Source organism: Gigantopelta aegis, chromosome 11 (genome assembly GCF_016097555.1).
Source record: "Gigantopelta aegis isolate Gae_Host chromosome 11, Gae_host_genome, whole genome shotgun sequence".
Taxonomy (NCBI): Eukaryota; Metazoa; Mollusca; class Gastropoda; order Neomphalida; family Peltospiridae; genus Gigantopelta; species Gigantopelta aegis.
Window position 1 is genome coordinate 2710099 of NC_054709.1, and position 21625 is coordinate 2731723.

The window sequence follows — 21625 nt, forward strand, 5'->3', positions numbered from 1 at the left end:
GGAAACATGTAGCGGGTTTCCTCTCTAAGTTAGGATTACCAAATGTTTGACATTATTAATAAATCAATGTGCTTTAATGGTGTCGTTTAAGAAAACAAACTAACTGTTTAACTTCACGGCAGCATTTGACCTAATAAGACTCGCACGGTTTAATTTTGAAACTTTGTTCACTACAGACGAAAGTGTCTCAGGAATTATGGTGCAATGAATATTTATAATGACAAGATGACAAACGTTCTTCGGAAAATATTTACACACGTATTTTAACATAACCACACATTATTTTAAAGGAAACATGATTTGAAATGAACACCCAGAGTACGTTCCTCTTTAGGTAACGCTCGCTACCATTAGCCGTTTGGCACAAAATGTTTTAACAGCTGGCTGGAGCCAAATTGAACGAAGTTATTTTTTCTCATTTATAGCTACGTAGATATAGGCGTACGGGCTCCCATTTTTGTAGAGGGGTGGGGTGGGGGGGGGGTGGGGCAAGCTGGAAATGCCTGGATCGGAATAACACTTGTTCGTATTAGCATCACTGTCAAACAGTTATATAGGATTGTAAACGATCACTACGCATTTTTACATGGATTACAACTAATTTTCAGGGTAGAATGATGGAAATACATGGTAAAAAAGTCTCAGGTTAGCACATTTTGCTCGAATATCTGTATCATTTTTTCTCGCAGTTTTTTGTGTGCACTGGGGGGGGGGGGGGGGGGCAATTGGGCGGGTTGGGGGGGGGGGGGGGGCAATTGCCCCCCTCCCCCCATGCCCCTGTCTCGTACGCTTATATATGTAGCTATATTTCAATTTAATATTGATGACGTGTGACATGACGAATGAGTAGTTGGTTGACAAATTAAGTGTATATATACTCAGCAACAAAAGAAACGATGATATCTTTTCACGATACAATTCATTTAGTTAAAAGAAAAGAAGTTTGTTTTGTTTAACGACACCACTAGAGCACATTGATTTATTAATCATCGGCTATTGGATGTCAAACATTTGGTAATTTTGTCATATATTCTTAGAGATGAAACCCGCTACATTTTTTTTCAATTCATTTAGATACACGACTGTCAAAATGAGCCTAACATTCACAAGATATTGATAATTTTAATAGACACAAATACTAATAGGATCAAAACTGAATGCTTTTGAATAAATTAAGACTATATTAGTGCTTGCGTTTGTTTTGTTGGTCAGTATAATTCCACACACAAAATAGTGTGTGTTTGGGGGAGGGTTGTTGGAGGGGTTTGGGGTGGGGGAGCTATTTATTAGGTCAACAGCCGTGCGACTCTAACTTTTAAATCAGAGGTTTAATTTCTTATTATCTTGTAAAATATGTTCGTCAAACAATAGTTTAAATACGAGAGAAGCGAAAGGAAGGATCCTTTGTTTAACGCCACCTCAGCACATTGTGGTGTCTAAAATAAGATGGTTATTTCGACAGTTAAAAAAGTAATGGCTGTTTTATACGCACTTTCTAATAGACAGGATACATGTAGTTTATACATTGTCATTGTTTGTCATGTCGTCTTGTAAAACACGGGGTATCATTGAATGCACATCTTGAAACTGAATTTGTTTTTTAATTTCAACACCATCCTTAGTTGATAGTTATTATAGGCAATGTAAGGCGCTGTAATTATATTAGAGTGCATTACTGTTACTCAGTACTACAGAAACATGAAATAAATTTAAAAGCATATATGTTTTATTTACAAAAATATAGAGAGTTGACGCCCTTACCTCAGTATTATGTCCCCAAGAGTTATTTCCCTTTGTGATCATGTTTGTTGTTTGAATGTGATCCCTTTAATGTGGTAGAGAAGGTTGAATGATGCTTCTTTTTTAATTAAGAGTCACAATTGTCATTTATGAGATCTGTATTTAAAAACAAAAGCATCAACATCGACATTGGCACACTAATATATAATGGTTCTTAACTAAAATACTGTGTGTCGAATACTCACGAAATACGTTTAAAAAACATGATAATAATACTCAATTCTCATTCACGATCATTATGATTTTATTTTTGATTAAAGTTTCTTTGTTTTCTATACCGTACTATATTAGTACCACAAACCACAATTGAGATGTGCAAAACTGGTCACAAACACAATAAAAACGAGATATATCCATTTTGTGCTGCAGTATTAAATATATAAATAAATAAATAAATAAATAAATAAATAAATGGTAATATATCTAAAGTCTATTTAATTAGTAGCGCCGCCAGACGTGGAGATATAAAGTTTTGGTTTCTCAACAAAATATTAATATTGAAAACTACTTCCTCTAAAATTAGTAAACATGTTACAAGATTCGTTACACCTTCCAAATAGTATATCTTTTTGTCCTACTGTATGGGTATGGGGCATTTGTGTCATGTTTCGCTAGACAGTCCTGCCAACGACAGAGTCCTACAGTATTCAAAAGAAGCAATATGGCTACACATTAAAGTGATACGTCATCACAGTTTGGTTAAATTCTTACACAGCTATCAGTAAAATTACTAGTGTTAGTCTTGCAGTGTTAAAAGCTAAGTCCCATAGGAGCTATAATAAATATATAGCTTTTAACACTGCAAGACTGAACAATAAAAACACTCCTAAACGAGAATCAGAATCAGAATTATCTCCCTTTGACTGCAGGGTTTTACTCGACCAACATTCTTAAACATACAGTGCAATGCAGTGATCTACAACAAAATTAATATAATAATGAGAACAACACATAAGGCTATAATGAATTTATATCTTATTTGTTTATTAACCAGTGCACCACCACTGGTATATCAAAGGCAGCGGTGTGTGCTGTCCTGCCTGTGAGAAAGTGCATATAAAAGATCTATTGCTGCTAATGGAAGAATGTAGCGGGTTTCCTCTGAAGTCTGATTGTTAGATTTATCAAATTGTTTACATCAAATACTGTAGCCGATGATTAATGAATCAATGTTGTTTAATAAAATAAACTTATTATTTACTGCCATATAACCGTAAATAAAATGTGTTGAGTGTCTCGTTAAATAAAACATTTCCTTCCTTCTTCCTCGTATCGAATTAAGGTTCAAGCACGCTTTTCTATGTACACACCTCACCTAGCAAGGCTTCATTGTAAAAAAAAATTAACATGGCAACATGACATATGTTTTAACGACTCATTGGGTAGGTGTAAGACCACTACACCGATTTCTCTCTCACCAACCTCCAACCCACTGTCCTGGACAGACAGCACAGATAGCTGGGGCGTGTGTGCCCAGTGCAGCGTGCTTGAACCTTAATTGACTATAAGCAAGGAAAAACAAATTAGAAGAAAATGTCTCTTAATACCACAGTCTCGTTTTGACTTCTAACCAAAACGATGACCAATACTTTTATTGCATTTGCAAATTGTAAAACTAAAGCAATTAAAATAATAATAAATAAATTTCCTATTGCCACCGACATTTCTAAGCCACATTTGAAGCTTAATACCCATATCCAGGAAAATGCATTACAGTCTTTACAGTCATAAATCAACATCAAACCAAACTGTGAGCACTTTGAAAATATAAATACCTTTTTTAAGTACAAAACAATAATTATACATAAATTGGAGAATAAATAATAATTTAGACATCTATGAATATGGTAATTACAATGCTAAAACACAGACATGAATATTAAATACCTATATTACAATATTCCTCGTGAATATTACATATCTATATTACAATTGTGTTCTCATGAATATTACATAATCATTTATGTAAGTTTTCCTTCATGATTATTAAATATCTATAATATATATGGAATAATGTTGGGTTTTCCCTTCATTTATATATAAATGTTAAATATATACATATATGTTAGCAGTTCTTACAACAGTGTAAATGCAGATGTGGTTTTAAGTGTTCAACATTTTCATATTCCAGAGCTACATGTTTTAAGGTGTGTTTACACTGTGCAACTTGAAGTAACGAGTTCTAGCATGAAACTCAGTTTACTTAAAAACACCATTTATATTGTGTAGTGTGCAGTAAAATCGCTTTTAGTGAATATGTACATTTAATTGGATTTTTATTTTTGTTTTGTTTGTTTTTTAATAATAATATTTAACATTTAAAACATAGTTACTGTTCCAGATGTCAAGAATAGTCCGACATTAAACGTTCATGAAAAGAATGCCCTTTCTCACGTACAGAACTTCAAGTCTATGGACAGCACTTGAAATATTTCCATTAAATCCATGACGACATAGCTAAATCATTTGCTACAAATTGTTACTAGAAGTCGCACCTTGTCAAACCACCTTTTGTGATACATGAACGATCTATCCTACACAAGTGAAAGTGGTATTTACAAGTTCAATACAAGTTTTATTACAAAGCATATAATGTCTTTCATATATGAACGCCAGTGTTTGTATCGTGACGTGTTCCTATTCGCTTTAGACTGTGGAAATATTCAACCATCCAATGTATCCGATGATATCCGATTTTATCCGGAGATTCCCGATGGTGTCCGAAGTTATTCGATGGTAGTGCACTAGTTTTTAATTTGAGATTTGAAAACTTGTGCTTTTTATTTATTTATATAAAACATAAAACTTTTGACGAAGGTCGCTAAACAAATCTATTCTGGTTTATAATTAATGCGGCTCGTCTGTTTTATAGGGGAATATAATTTTAAACATTTTACCTTATAGGATTCATGACATGTATTGTAAATGAAATTCCGTCATGAATGAAATTTGTATCTTTTTAAACATTAATACCACAGTGGTAACTCATTTTTCAAATCAATATTACGTAAATAGTGTCACCATTAGCCTATGGATTGACTCATTTGTGCGGTATGCCCGTCGTAAAAGCAATATTACGTAAATAGTGTCACCATTAGCCTATGGATTGACTCATTTGTGCGGTATGCCCGTCGTAAAAGCAATATTACGTAAATAGTGTCACCATTAGCCTATGGATTGACTCATTTGTGCGGTATGCCCGTCATAAAATCAATATTACGTAAATAGTGTCACCATTAGCCTATGGATTGACTCATTTGTGCGGTATGCCCGTCATAAAATCGGGCTTGTTTGGTTGGCTGTTCTGTGCTGGTTCAGCGAGAACATTTATTCCTTTAAAGGGGAACATTAAACTTTCTGAGAGCTCTGTCCTTTCATTGGTTTACGTTTCACAAAACTGTCAAAAATTCTTCTTGTTTGATTGGCTGTCTCTACGTTAGTTCTTCCCCAAACATTTACTGTCACGAAACAGAATGCTTAAATTTCTCTTGTTAGTTCGACTGGTCTTTCGTTTCGCCAAAGTGTAATAAAATTGGGCTTGTTTGATTGGCTGTTCTGTGTTTGTTCAACTAGAACATTTATTTCTTCAAAGCTGAACATTTAAATTTCTGAGAGCTCTGTCCTTTGACTGGTTTAACACTTCGCAGTCACTACATTTACTTCCTCGAAATAGAATGTATAAATTTCTCCGAATGGCTCGACTCGTTTTTCGTTACGCCAAACTGTAGTAACACTGGGCTTATTTGATTGGTTGTTCTGTCTCAGTTCTATTCCAGACATGCTTTTTCTCCAAACAGATTTCTCTTACCTGCTTCTGCAATAACAGGAGGGAAAAAACAACAACCAGGCAACTCTGTTGACGCATCTAAAAACATCTGGCTTGTTTGATTGACTGTTCTGTGCTGATTCCACCCAAAACATTCTATTTCCTCAAATCAGAAATCCTCCAACCTGCCACAAAAATTACAGATGAAAAACCCAGGAACAGATAACTCTATTTTACGCAGCCTCATCTGTTTAAACCTCAGACACGTCCACCCTGCACGAGAATTCTTGTTTGAACCAGAAAACACAACAGGGACAGAACGATAAGACAAAAATTCCATACATTTAAAAAAAAAACATTATCTTTCCATTTGTCAGCACTAATAAACGCATCCTTCTATATAAGGATTGGGTCCGTACATGCGATGCATCTCTTGCATGTAGTGTAACCGGTGTTGTTCGGACATCATCGACATGTTTCCGTGTTGGGGCGCCATGCCGAACGCAGCGCGCATGCTTGTTGGAATGGGCGGCGACGAGTGCGCCGAGGCGGCGCCTAGCGGCAGACTCTGGCTCTCCGCCGGCTGACTCGTAGGCGGTTTGTAAAAGTCTTCCTTGTGGCTGTCACTCTTCAGGATGGGTCGGTGGTTGTCCGGAAACGCCATGGAGAACAGCGCCTCCGGGTCGCACACGAACTTATAGACGTAGCGCTCCCCGGCCACCTTCTGCATGATCCCCTTCTCGTAGTAGTAGCGCAGGGAGCGGCTCAGTTTGTCGTAGTTCATGGCCGGGCGGTTCTTCTGTATGCCCCATCGGCGAGCTACCTGCAGAAATTAAAGAGAGAATAAAAAATACAGTCTTTCGGAGGTTTTTACAGGCACAAATTAACTCCATTTAATTTGAGAAGTGCGAGCTTCTACTTTTGAACTTTTTGAGGAATGCAGTTTTTCACGTAATTGTGTGGGGGTTTTTTCAGATAAAAAAATGTGTATACATTCAAAGCTACGAATAATAATAGACGTGTGGGGTCTCTCTCTCCACTTTCACTCTCTTACTCCCTCACTAACTCTTTTTTTTCTCCCCCCCCCCCCCCCCCCCCCTTTGTTTCCTCCCACTATCCCCTCTCTGTCTTCTCCCCCTCTCTCTCTCTCTCTCTCTCTCTCTCTCTCTCTCTCTCTCTCTCTCTCTCTCTCTCTCTCTCTCTCTCTCTCGCTCTCTGTCTGTATGTGTCTCGCTCTCTGTTTCTGTGTCTCGCTCTGTCTCTTTCTGTGTTTCTCGCTCTGTGTGTGTGTGTCTCTCTCTCTCTTTCTGTGTCTCTCTCTTTCTGTCTCTCTCTCTCTCTCTCTCTCTCTCTCTCTCTCTCTCTCTCTCTCTCTCTCTCTCTCTCTCTCTCTCCTCTCTCTCTCTCTCCTTTCTCCGTGTGTTGTCCTGTGTGTGTCTCTTTCTCTCTGTGTCTCTCTCTCTCTCTCTGTCGTCTCTCTCTCTCTCTCTCTCTCTCTCTCTCTCTCGCTCTCTCTCTCTCTCTCTCTCTCTCTGTCCTCGCTCTCTCTGTCGTCCTCTTCTCTCTCTCCCTCTCTCCTCTATCCCCCCTTCTCTCTCTCTCTTTCCCCCTCTCTCTCTCTCTCTCTCGCTCTCTGTCTCTATTCTGTCTCGCTCTCTGTTTCTATGTGTTTCGCTCCCTGTCTCTTTCTGTCCTCTCCCTCCCTCTGGTTGATGGTTCTGTCTCTCTCTCTTTCCTTTCTTCCTCTGTGTAGGTTCTCCCCTTCCTCTCTCTCTCCCTCCTCTCTCTCTCTCTCTCCTCCGCCTCTCTCTCTTCTCTCCGTGGTGTGTGTATCTGTGGTCGCTCTCCTCTTTCTCTCTCTTCTCCTGTCTCTCTCTCTCTCTCTCTCTCTCTCTCTCTCTCTCTCCTCTCCTCTGGTCCTCTCTCTCTTCGCTCCCTCTCTCGCTCTCGCCCCCCCCTTCCCCTCTCTCTCTCCTTTCTCTCTCTCTCTATCTCTCCTCTCTTCTCCTCTCCCTGTTCTCTTCTCCACTCCATCCCTTTTTTGTTCTTCCTTTCTCCCTATCCGTGTTTGTGTCTCTCTCTCTCTCTCTTTTTCTGTTTCCTCTCTCTCCTCTCTCTCTCTCTCTTCTCTCTCTCTCTCTCTCTCTCTCTCTCCCTCTCTCTCTCGCTCTCTCTCCTTCCCTGCTCTCCTCTCTGTCTGCCCTTTTTCTCTCTCCTCTCTTCTCTCTCTCCTCTCATCTCTCTCTCTTCTCTCTCTCTTTCTCTCTCTCCCCCTCTCTCTCTCTCTCTCTTTCTCTCTCTCTCTCTCCTCTCTCTCTCTCTCTCTCTCTCTCTCCTCTCTCTCTCTCTCTCTCTCTCTCTCTCTCTCTCTCTCTCTCTCTCTCTCTCTCTCTCTCTCTCTCTCTCTCTCTCTCTCTCTCAATAAACTACATATTACACTCTAACACACACAATGAACAATTTCTATTCTTTCTTTTCCAACTAAATATCGTCGCCATGCCTACCTCTTCTGGCTCGATGAGTTTGAACTCGAGGCCACGCCCCGTCCACGTGATGAACGTGGCGTTGGAGGGGTCGTCTAGCAACGCCACGAGGAACTGCCACAACTGCAGCGACCCCCGACGTTGGTACGACGGCGGCGGCCCGTCCCGGTGATGGTAGCGCTCCAGGTAGAAATCTCGATAGAACTCGGCCTTCATCTCAATGCCATCTGAAAGGGAAAAAAAGAAAGAAATGTTTTATTTAACGACGCACTCAACACATTTTATTTACGGTTATATGGCGTCAGACAAATGGTTAAGGACCACACAGATGAGAGAGGAAACCCGCTGTCGCCACTTCATAGGCTACTCTTTTCGATTAGCAGCAAGGGATCTTTTATATGCACCATCCCACAGACAAGGTAGTACATACCACGGCCTTTTATATACCAGTCGTGGTGCACTGGCTGGAACGAGAAATATCCCAATGGGCCCACTGACGGGGATCGATCCCACACCGACCGCGCATCGAGCGAGCGCTGTACCACTGGGCTACGTGACGCCCCCCACCCCCACCCCCATCTGAAAGGATAATAACAAACATAGATGAAACTTTGGGGTGAATGTTTTGGGGTCGGGGTTTTGTTAACAATTAGAAAATACCCACACAGACTGAGTCACTAATAATTATTGTGTTGCTTACTTTGACAATACCTATATTATAGCGAAATATATTAATTATATAACGGAATTAAATATCTTTCGTATTACAGGTTCTATTTGCAAGTAAAATTTAAGGAGTTTTATAGTCTAGTTCAGACATAGAGAATGAAAGTTAAATATTATTTAAAAGGGCTACATATCAAACTACAGGTTCCATCGGACCAAATCAATTCCTACTGCCGATAATGTTAACGTTTACTAATGAAACTGATATAAGCAGCGTATCAACACACCCATACAAAGTGTGGCACCTCACATTTAATCTATCTGCAGGAAAACGAGGGGGTCACGTACAATTTAATAGATTTAATTAATGTTTTTATTTGTAACCCTAATTTTTGCTGAAAATTGAAGTTCCAATTTTGGGGGTACTCTGCATTAGTTTCAACCTCTGGTATATACTGCATAACAACTGTATAACAAATAAGTGTATTTATTTATTGTCAATGGATAATAGTATTGGCATATATAACCAATGTCACATATTACTACCAATGACAGCCGCAGCTGTTTTTAATCCGTAAATATTAAATATTACAACCTACATACTCCCCACTGGAAAACATAATTTATTATAGTTCAGTAGGAAGGACGTTATATTACAGAAAGATGTATAAACTCGTGTTTTGCACACAGTATCTACACAAGTTTAAAGAAGAAAACCCCAGAGAACAAAGCACCAACGTGAGGGAGCCTGGAAATCAATCTGAATTCAGCCACAAATTAAAGGTGAAGTCTCAAACACATTTGTTAATCTGAGCGCACCCGTCGTAAGTCGGGGGGTGTCTGAGAAATTACAACGCGACCGCCGAGTTCGCCAACTTCGTCGTGACAGTTGACAGTCTTAGCCTAGCATAAGGCAATTGAATACATTTCTGACAAAAGTTCGTTGTTTGTTGGAGAAATGTAAAGATTATAAGTTGATTGCATGCCACCAAAACAATTACATCTCTGGCTATCTTTGTCTGCCTGTCAAAGTAATGATATCAAGTTTACAGTTTCCTTAAAGATACAAATTAACTGTTTAGACTTAGAGGATAATGGGTACTAAAATTAATATAACCAGTTTATCACGAGATGTAAATGTATTTGAGTACGTAGGTCATGTTCTAATTTTTTAGATTGTTTGCTGTTCAATTTTGTGCGAGTGCGAATAATGTTTACATGCTCATATACCACTAGAGTTTCGAGCATGTCCGTCCCGGGGCCTGTCTCTGGATAGCCTGTGACTTGCTCCGGGAAAGAAAAAATTAAGGGGACAATTTTGAAATTTACATACAAAAATTAAATAGTGGGCCTTTAAAATTTTGATGCGCATCTCTAATTAATATAATATTAATTTAAAAAATCTACTCATTAAATTTGGTCGCTAGATTAGATTGGGCTGTCAAAAAGAAATTAGATAGATAGATAATTAGTTTAACGGGGGTGGGGGGGGGTTGAATGGACAGAATTTTGAAAATAGCAATTAGTAAAAGAACTTAGTAGGATTAAAATCTTTTTAGAAAAAATTAAAAATAAAAATAATAATTTACAAGCCATTTTTTAATATTAATCTATAAAGGTTTTCATTTATAAAAATAATTTGCTACTACAGTTCACAAAATATTTTTTAATTTAACAATCATCATACATAAACATTATTAGTAGTAGTAGTAGTAGTAGTAGCAGCAGCAGCAGTAGTAGTAGTAGTAATAGTACATATTATTATTATTATTATTATTATTATTATTGTTGTTATTGTTGTTGTTGTTGTTGTTGTTGTTGTTGTTGTTGTTGTTGTTGTTATTACATATTATTGTTAACTGCTATTACTGTCATTATTGATATTATTATTATTATTATTATTATTATTATTATGATATTTGTTGTAATAGTCGTAGTAGTAGCAGTAGCAGCAGCAGTAGTGTTGTCAATAACCATAATATCCGATTTTAAGTTTTAATTAAATATTTTTTTCTTACAAATATTAAGAATATTTTGCAATTAAGTTATAATTAGGTATTAAATTAGTGCATTGAATCATATGATTGTATCTGTAAACATTAACATTTATATTACAAAAAACACAGCCATAATGAGATTAATGGCTTTATTCGTTTTTTACAAACAGCGAAATTATTAGGTTTAATGATTTTTTACGAACAGTGAAATTATTGAGTTTAATCGTTTTTAACAAACAGCGAAATTATTAGGTTTAATGATTTTTTACGAACAGTGAAATTATTGAGTTTAATCGTTTTTAACAAACAGCGAAATTATTAGGTTTAATGATTTTTTACGAACAGTGAAATTATTGGGTTTAATTGTTTTTAACAAACAGCGAAATTATTAGGTTTAATGATTTTTTACGAACAGTGAAATTATTGGATTTAATCGTTTTTTACAAACAGCGAAATTATTAGGTTTAATCGGGGTTTTTTTTTAAAAACAGCTGTATGCCACAATTAACTATGAAATATTAAAAATAAGGTTAATCTGTCATAGAAATAAAAATAAACAACATGAGAAGATATCGAGTCCTTTTTTTCTTCATAACAATCAACAACTATCTGTTTGTTTAAAGTCAAATATCGCAGTACTCTCAATCAATCAAAGATCTTTTGACTATTTTTGAGCCAGGACGAAGCCTTTTCGCCAGACAGTACAATGGGCTTGATACTGCCTTGGCTTTGCAATTGGCGTACTTGAATAATCAAGCCGCAATACGGTTTCATTTAATGAGATTGCTGAAACCTTGTTGTGAATGCACAATGAGCCGAGATCTCCAGACCAAACACGCCAAGTCGGCAATCAATCGGGCTATAGCACTACTGTCCGCGTGGCGGCGATCAATCCGGTGGTAGAAAAAAAGATGAAGGTGTAGTTGTGATTCCTTGTATAATACCACTGTTTACATTTTGTAATTATAACCGCAGGTAATATATTAATTCGATTGACAAATATTTATCGAAACCAATTTTAAAGGTTGCTAAGAAAGTGTTTTTAATTTGACAAATAGTGTTAATTAAAAATAAAATGTAGTCATGCATTTGAATGAAAAAATGAATGAATGAATGAATGAATGTAAATGAATAATGGATGGATGGATGGATGGATGGATGAATAAATTGATCAATCAATCAACCAATGACACAAATGTGTCTACATAAAATAAAACAAGTATCAAACATACAAATACAACAAACAACAAAGTTTAAGGGAAAATACTTTCAGTTAAAACGTAACAGGTAATAGCCAGTTGTGTGAATTTATGAGTAGTGAATGCATGAATGAACGCACGAGAAAATGGATGGACGAACAAACGAACGAAAGAATCAAACGGATGAATGAATGAATGAATGAATGAATGAATGAATGAATGAATGAATGAATCATGTAACTAACAATAATACCTACTTTAATAATAATCAATAAATGTATCTCAATATGTGTATGCTGTGTGTGTGTTCGTTGTGACATAATGTACAAAATCGTGTTTACGTCTATAGTGTGTATACTTCGATACTGACTTTTACTCTAAATTTTAATTTGATCTATCTGTGATTTTTTTTTTTTTTTTTTTGCACAATTCTTTACACTGTGTTTTAATTTAACTGCTGAATTTTTATACTGATGTTGATCATCAATTTTTTTTTTTTTATTTGCATTTACCATAGTTTGACACCCAATAGCCGATGTATTTTTCGTGCTGGGGTGTCGTTAAACATTCATTCATTCTTTCATTCATAACGTGTATACTTACCCGTAGTTATATGTATGAACTCATTATGGAATAATGTGCAATGTGTTCACCCTTACAATTTAAATTTGTTTAACTAAACTGGTATAACGAAACCAATTTAAAATGTAAGTGTGAACACGATCTTTCAATATACCGGCAGGCGCAGATATTTTTGGTCAAACAATATATACTCTTCAAAAAAAAGTAGGGGAACTCTAATAAGAATTTACAATTGCCAAAATTGTAAGATATATTAGCTGTGGGGAATGGTTATATGATAATAGTGAATTAATTGGGCAAACATTACAACCGGTAGTTCAGTATTACAGTAGGTTTTATGACCACCAAAGATCTTGAAGGACGATTGGGGTCAGAAGTGAAATTTGAAAGTTGACGTTTTTTTATCAATAAATCGCAAATTCAAACAATAAACATGACACAAAACAAAACAATAACAAATGTATGATCAACAGAATGAAAAAGGATTGTCAGAAATAATGTTCCACAGTGATTAATCGACCTTCCTGGAAATTGTCAAAATCGAGAGTGACTCCCCAACGCACATGCACGGGGCAACTGCGTGATGCACGTGCAAACTATGGAATGTGTCTCGGTGTGTTGATAAACAAACCTGAACGTTCTTTACTAGGATGTCTGTGGTCAAAACGTATGTTCGGTCTAATAGTTGATATTAGCATTAATATATCAGGTCCCCCTACTTTTTTGAAGAGTATATATTGCAGAATACACAAAAATGCAAACTTATCCAATGCAAACTTATGTCATGGACCTTTAAATTCTGTTTTCAAAAACAACAACGGGTTTTGGGCCCCCTTTATTAAAAAAAAAAACCTGAAGCCGACCAGTACATAAAAAAGAAGTTTGTTTTGTTTACCGACACCACTAGAGCACATTGATTTATTAATAATCGGCTATTGGATGTCAAACATTTGGTAATTATCGTTTGATGGAGTACAATACAGTCGTAAAAATCACTTGATGACATAGATTGCGTGTCTGTGACGTGTTATCGTGTGAAGAGGGCAACTGACACAAATAGGATAACGTGATGAGAAATATGACACCAAGAGTTGTTAGTCGCCATCGACACTGACCGTTTGCCAAAGACAAATAATGCGCATTATTCGGCGACCGGAATGGTGCTTACAATAAATCAGTAATGAAAATAATTGCTGTATTAAAATGGGTAAAATAATACCTGCGGCTATCAAAGTCATCTTGTAATTATGTTTCGATGACACGAATATGAATTGGACAAGATCATAAATATTACACGACCACGATTTAGTAACATACGTACATGTTATATATATATATACTGAGATGCATAAATAACGCAATAGATATTTCACTAGCTATTTTAGTACAGAAATGTCGTGTCATCCATACTAAGCATGCGGACAAATGATGTATTTGTAACAAGTGTAAATGAAAAAGGATATTGTTCAAATCGGGGAATAAATTTATAAAATGTTTGATTTATTTCATTTCTCATTTCAACTTATTTTCGTGCTTATATCTAATTAGGATCAAGCACGCTGTCCTGGACACACCCTCAGCTATCTGGGTTGCCTGTCCAGGACAGTAGGTTAGTTGTTAGTTACTTTGTGGTTAGTGAAGCAAAAAAAAACCCCAACAAACTGGTGTATGAAAATATTTTTGCATCTGTTTTCCCTGCATTCATCTCCCTATAAAAAAGTTAAAGTTTGTTGTGTTTTAACGACACAACTAGAGCGCATTGCTTTATTAGTCATCGGCTATTGGATGACAAACATTAGGTCATTTTGACATATAGTCTTAGAGAGGAAACCCGCTACATGTTTCCCATTAGTAGCAAGGGATCTTTTATATGCACCTTCCCACAGACAGGATAGCACATACCACGAGTGTTGATATACCAGTCGTTGAGAACTGGCTGTACCACGATACTTAATGTTGAGAAAATGCGGGGTTGTTGCAGTAAAACACCAAGTTGTACAGTTTTGTTTTGTTTTCATGTTGTTGGGTTTTGTTGTTGTTGTTGTTGTTGTTGTTGTTGTTGTTTGGGGGGGTTGGGGGGGTGGGGGGATGTCTTTCCTTTTTCCTATTTTTGGGGGGGAATTGTTGAGTTTTGTTTTGTTTGTTGTTGTTGTTTTTGTATTTATTTATTTCAATTTGAATATTATCGTCTTAAAGCTACAGTTGTCAACATGCTTAATATATCTATATCTAATACATTTCTATATAAGAAAACATTCGGTGTTGCATTGTTTATGCCTCTCAGTATATAAACTCAACAAAATTAATTATACGTTAGTAGACTTTTAGTTAGTTAGTTAGTTAGTTAGTTAGTTAGTTAGTTAGTTAGTTACTTAGTTGTTGTTTGTTTTTTTGTTTTTTGTTTTTTGTTTGTTTTTTATAGATAAATGTTATTCTAAAAAGTTTTGATTAACGATGACTTCTAAATATTAATTGTTTTAGTTAAATTTGATCAGTGATAAACAAAACAAACATTTGCATACAGTGGGGTTTTCGTGCATTTATGAACACTACCGAAAAGCGTATTCGGCGGGAAACAAAACACACATGACTTACATACACTACTACGTTTAGGAAGCGTGTTAATGATTTGTGTATTTTCAAACGTTTTGCATATTATAATATAATTTAACCAATCAACATATGAATCCACCATATCGCACGCACTGTTTCGCAGCTCGGTGTTGCAGCTGACAGATATAACAGTGTCATTATCACTGGTGAAAAACATAATACGCAAAAATACGACCTGCGTCAACCCTCGTATATCGAAACCTAAAAGACACTTTTATGTGCTAATTCCTGCAATAAACAAACACGAGTGGGGCTTACAACGATCCTAATTATTACCTGTCATCATGGCACCACGTCGTCATCAACGGGCACGGCGTCCACACTCATAACTGAGCTCATTATCTCACCATAAAGGCGGACGCTAATTTGCATGTCGTTAATAAGGGTTATTACCCTCTCGTCTCACCCCCCCCCCCCCCCCCCCCCTCTCTCTCTCTCTCTCTCTCTCTCTCTCTCTCTCTCTCTCTCTCTCTCTCTCTCTCTCTCTCTCTCTCTCTCTCTCTCTCTCTCTCTCTCTCTCTCTCTCTCTCTCTCACTCGCTCCAGCTATCATTGCTTGTAAGTCATTGTGCTAGCGAACAGCCTCATATTTCCGACGAGTTACGAACTGCATTCTGTTTACACAAAGATAATAAATTTCAGTAAAGTGCAGACAGGGCTTCAACATGAATATCGTGTTGCTTCTTCAAAAGTATCGTTGTCATGGTCACCGTGAAAAAGACACTCGACGATGTCAGTTTCGTGACAGAGTATTGAGCAATGATTTTCTCTTTTTTTCATAAATAATTGTTGAATGGCCGATGATCGATCGACGTAATTGAATACAGCAGGTGATGATGGGATACATTTTAAAGTGACAGACCCTAGTTTTAAACAGTAGGACGTATTTTTCATTATAAGAGCCATTGTTTGATAACTGAAATTAGACATTACTTACATTTTATTGTTTAGATTATCCATTTCTGTAAATCCTGGTGTTTGTAATGCTATGAAATGCTTTTTTTCTTTATAAACGCACGTGTGTCTAAGAAATAATGGTTGTGGAGACGATCTCTAGTGTATTTTTAAGAGTAAATTTTCTCTGTTATAACCTTATTCAAATGTGTGTTACAGGATTGTAGATTAACTAAACTTAGTGTCCATTTTCACATATTCAAACTAGGATCTGCGCCTTTAACACATGTTCCTGTGTGTGAAATATGTGCTGGGGAGAAGGTACACAGACATTCGTGGTTATATAATTAAATTAAAGGAGACATTTGTAGTTAAAATATCACTTTACATTGTAGAAATTTAATAGACATGGTTTAAAATACGTTTAAATATCGCTAAATAAACATGTTTTTTTCCTTTTAAAAAAAACCCCGCCCACACGAACGAACGCACGCAATTAGACCAGTACAGTAAAGTACTATTTTTAGCTATAGCCTATTACAATAATTCATATTTCATCCCTATAATTTTCATCTATAACTTAAATTAAATTATTCTAGTATACGTAAATGTATTTCACTAAAATCGAAATACAAAAATCAACTAATATATATATATATATATATATATATATATATATATAAATAAATATATATATATATATATATATATATATATATATATAACTTCAAACAATATATATATATTAATTCTAAATATTTCGAATTTTATGATAGCGTTAAAATCGACATGGTTTAGCAGACTATTTTCATCTAACGCAAAGTGGAAAATATTGTTTGAAGTTACTACAAAATTATCTGTACAAAAACGTATTACGTGCGGAGATTATTTTATTAAAATACAAATTTAAAGATATTTTGGGAAAATGTCTTACATAGTTAATTCAACAAAAACAAATTCCAGAAAGCATAAATGAAATAATCACAATCAATATTAGTAAAATAACTATTGACCAGAAACCCATATATTATGAAAACTTTTTTAAAAATGGTGTCATATTTATACAAGATCTAATGGATGAACAGGGTCGATTTTTAAATTATGAAGCATTTAGAATTAAATTTCAAATACGATCGAACTTTTTAGAATTTGCATCTTTCATAAAAACAGTTAAAACCTTAAAACATGAGACAAAGTCAATTATAAAAAATCAACAGGTAATAACCATCAATCCTATATTTCCTCTTAAATTGGGGTCGTTCATTAAAACTACAAAAGGATGCAAAGAAATGTACAACATTTTAAACAAATCAACAATGGTGCCATCTTCTCAACGGAAATATTCAAATTTAGGTCACATATTCATAAAAGTGGAACACTATAATTTACCGTTTCTATATATAAAAACCCAACTTTACTGTGGTTTCAATATAGAATCTGATCTCAAATAATATCAACAAACACTTTTCTTTATAAAATAAAATATATAGAATCAAATATCTATGAGTTTTACCATACACAGCCAGAACCATTGGAACATTTATTCTATGAATATTCATAAGTCTTAGAAACTGAAAAGTGGTACCAGGACCAAGGGGAACATATACAACTGAATAAACAGACAGTATTGTTTGGAATTTAAACAGCAATAAAAGAATAATGATATTTGCTAATTGGCTTATTATTAATGTTAAATATTATATATACTCTTCAAAAGAAGAAACGCAAAACCACATTGTCGTAACATTTGGAGAATTGATTTAATTATTGAATGGTGAGTCCGATAATTACCAAATGTTGCAGGATTGTTCACAATTCACTCTAGTCCATTGTGATTAAGTGATAGGACACACCACCAAGGTCAAGGTCATCTGGAGTCAATACCGGGTGTGGCCTCCGCGTGTGTTGACAACTGCCTGGCACCGCCTGCCCATTGAAGCAACCAGAGTACGGATGACGTCCCGGGGGATGGTGGCCCACTCGGCCTGCAAGGCTGCTGCCAGCTCGGGCAGGGTCTGGGGCTGTGGTTGTCGCTGTCGGAGGCGTCGGTCCAACTCGTCCCATAGATGCTCAATTGGGTTCAAATCCGGTGATATCGATGGCCAAGGAAGGACATTAATGTTGTTGTTCTGTAGGAAAGCCGTTGTGAGACGTGCTGTGTGAGGCCTGGCGTTGTCATGTTGGAACACTGCGTTGGCGTTGGCCATAACTGGAACGATGTGTGGCCGGAGGATCTGGTCAATGTAGCCCTGTGCATTCAGATTGCCCTGCACGTGGACCAGGTCAGTTCTGCCAGTGTGTGAGATGGCTGCCCACACCATGACACTACCCCCGCCGAATCTGTCCACTTCCTGCACGCAGTTTGCCGCATAACGTTCACCACGACGCCTATACACGCGACATCTTCCATCATGACGTCGGAGCAGAAATTGGGACTCGTCACTGAACCACACCTGTCTCCATCGCAGTTGAGGCCATTGTCGATGAATCTGGCACCACTGCAGTCGGAGTCGACGGTGTTGTGGTGTTAAGATGACACCTCGAACTGGACGTCTGGCACGAATTCCTACCTCACGTAGGCGGTTCCGTACGGTCTGGTCGGATATCCTGCGCAAACCTGGTATTGCTGCGGCTGTGGAGGTGGCAGTAGTCAATCGTTCCCGAAAGTGGCGTACCCGGATGTAGCGGTCCTGCCCGGGGGTAGTGACCCGTGGTCGACCGGATCTAGGGAGGTCACATGCTGATCCATGTTGCTGGTAACGGTCCCACAGTCTGGAGATGGTGCTTGGGGACACATGGAATGCCCTGGCAACGGCCGTTCTGGATTCGCCTGCGTCTAGTCGGCCGATGGCATTGTTTCTCTGCGGTTCACTGAGACGTGGCATGTCCTGGATTGTCAACTGTCGGCCAGATACAGAGGCCAGGCAAGCGAACACCCTGCACTTTTATACTGTCGGTGTTCATGTTGCACGTGCAGACAACGCACGTGCAGTGGTGACATGGTTTGCACGTGGCTGCGTTTTTGCGAATATTCACATTTTGGAACTTTATTGTACAGTAGCTGCGTTTTATCGAATGTAACCGTGGGAATGTGTTTGGGACATGCAATGACCTTATATTTACAAAGCATGAACCGGTAGGAAACATAAAATCGGAGTTATAACCCATTTGTACCCTTTTGCGTTTCTTTTTTTGAAGAGTATATATACAGAAGTAAAATTCAGAAAGAGAAATATGTGCTATTTTAAAAATTATAAAAGATAGAATTAAAAAATTGTTAGTTTAAAGAATATGAAGTATATTGAGCACATTTGTTAATATTCCTGGAAACAAGACATAGCAATATATCGTTCTAGAGGTATCTATTACAATACAAAATTTAATATTTTCTATTTCAAAATCTTATTTTAACATTCATTCTTTCCTTCCTTCTTTCTGTTTTCCCTCTAAACTTTTTCTTTCTTTACTTCTAACTTCACTGTTAACCCTATATAGTACATACTTATTTTATGTATACATGTTTAATTATACAGTTGTAAGTAATGTACCATTTGTATTCATATTGTGTTTACATTATCACGAACGTAAGATAGTGTTATCAGGGCCCCCAACCCTGACACTACCAAATATGTTTAAGTGGTTAATAAACTATTAATATTTTTATTCTTTTTATTAAAAAAAACTTTTACAACGCAATTTCTGTAATAATATTACAAATGAGGAATGAACATATAAAATATGCATTTATTATTCAATGAAAATCACGATTGAAGATACACGTAATAATATTTTAATAAGTCGTTCATAAACACTTGTTCTAGGAAACACAATATGCTTCAACTTGTCGGCAGTACAGATTGCAAACAATGTCTACAGGGTACTGAAATAACTGATTTGTCATTAATTCAACATTGTTTTATAGCTTTAATTCAGTAATACTATTTTAACTGATCCATCTATTTCGCGGACAAAACACAAATTAAAGGGGGGTTTCTCAATCCTATTTACTTTTTATTGAAGGCGGGCACTGGGATGATAAAAAAAAGTCGCAATTTTTGAAAATACATTTAACATATTTCAATACATCATTCCGTTACGGTTTGTAACGTAATATTTCTTTAATAAATTCAGTATTTGATTAATCATCTATTCTTGCTGCGAATTAAACAACTGTTGCACGCAATCGTTATCGTTCAATTACGCTAAATTCACCGATGATATTTCATAAAGGTGGTTAACACGTTTCAAGTAATTTAATACTTTCCGTAATAATTATTCTTTCATTTTCTGTTAATTAACAGTTTATAAAAAAATTCACCTATCTGTTTCTTCAAGGATCTGATCTGATTACGAATGGACCAATAATTATTGCGATTGCTCAAACGTCATGCAACATTGGTTAATATTCTATTAATAGACACCGCATCTTTGCGGCACTTTAGGCTTGACAATGAAGCGAAATAGACAGGATTGTATAACACCAATCTATTTCACTAATTCATTTCGTTATGGATTGCACCATCTCACCCCCGACACTCCATCATACTCTGTGAAATGTGATAGCTTTCGTGGACCAATGATACGAATACAATGGTACAATTAACGACGAGATTCGCCGTGTTTTTCTAGCGCGTTCAGGTGATGAATTTCGTAAAGGTCATGAAAATGGCCGGTCTTCATGGTATGGGTTTCAGAGAGAGAGCGGGTTCCAAGAAAAGTGGAACTTTATATCACATAATACGTGCATAGTGAGGCGGCAGTTAGCTCAGCCGGTTGATTCATCGCTTGAGGTGCTTGCGTCCCAGGATCGAACCACCGCGGTGGATCCATTCGATTGAATGGGGTTTTTTATCGTCCTAACCAGTACACCACAACTGGTCTAAAGCCGTGGTATGTGATTTCCTGTCTGTGGGGAAAGTGCATATAAAAGATCCCTTGCTGCTAATAGAAAAATGTAGCGGGTTTCCATTGATGACTATATGTCAGAATTACAAAATGTTTGACATTTGATATTGCAGATACACCTAGTTAATTCTCGGTCGACGAAATGGCGTATAACTCCAGCACCTACCAGCCTTATGTTAAACTATGTTAAGTGACAAAGAGGGCGGCCTCTACTGCCGTTGTATTCATGGAATCCACCTTTGTACGCAATATTTAACACGATGTATGTACGGTTTCAATTTCAATTTCAATTTTCAATTTATTGCACAAACAATCTGGTGTTACCAAACGTAAGCGCGGATTCAGACTGTTTAATACAGGGGGTCCAATACCATTCTTGTTTATGAAAACAGAATTTAAAGCTCCTTGACAGGTGGACAGGATAAATTTGCATTTTTTATGTATTCTGTAATATATATTGTTTAACCAAGAATAGGTGGGAAGAGGGAGAGTGAGAGAGGTTATTACCAAAGTGTTTTTCGGTATCGTCAATATCATATATTAGGAATAAAAAATTGTATTATGCGAGCCTCACGCGAGCATAATACATTATTTTTATTCCTAATAAATGATAATGACGTGTTCCTATTCCACGAAGGTTTTAAGCACGCCAGTGACTAAGTGCGGGGGACAGGACTAACCACTGAGCCAAGGAGACTGGTTGAAAATTGACAAGAATTAA

The 21625-nt window shown here is 36.7% G+C and overlaps 2 protein-coding genes across 2 annotated transcripts in view; both read right to left on the bottom strand.

Annotated features, from left to right (window-relative positions):
* The window catches only part of LOC121385496 (glutathione hydrolase 1 proenzyme-like), a 26175-nt gene extending 20500 nt beyond the window's left edge, over positions 1-5675 (bottom strand). The window contains exon 1 of the mRNA XM_041516196.1: positions 5609-5675. Within this exon, the coding sequence (XP_041372130.1) occupies positions 5609-5675 (67 nt within the window). The remainder of the gene's footprint in view (positions 1-5608) is intronic.
* Positions 5676-5945: 270 nt separating this feature from the next.
* Positions 5946-21625, bottom strand: part of LOC121385497 (ETS translocation variant 4-like) — a 49227-nt gene continuing 33547 nt past the window's right edge. Inside the window, exons 6-7 of the mRNA XM_041516197.1 lie at positions 8071-8276; positions 5946-6389 (exon numbers count right to left, since the gene is read on the bottom strand). Of these exons, the coding sequence (XP_041372131.1) occupies positions 5946-6389; positions 8071-8276 (650 nt within the window). The remainder of the gene's footprint in view (positions 6390-8070; positions 8277-21625) is intronic.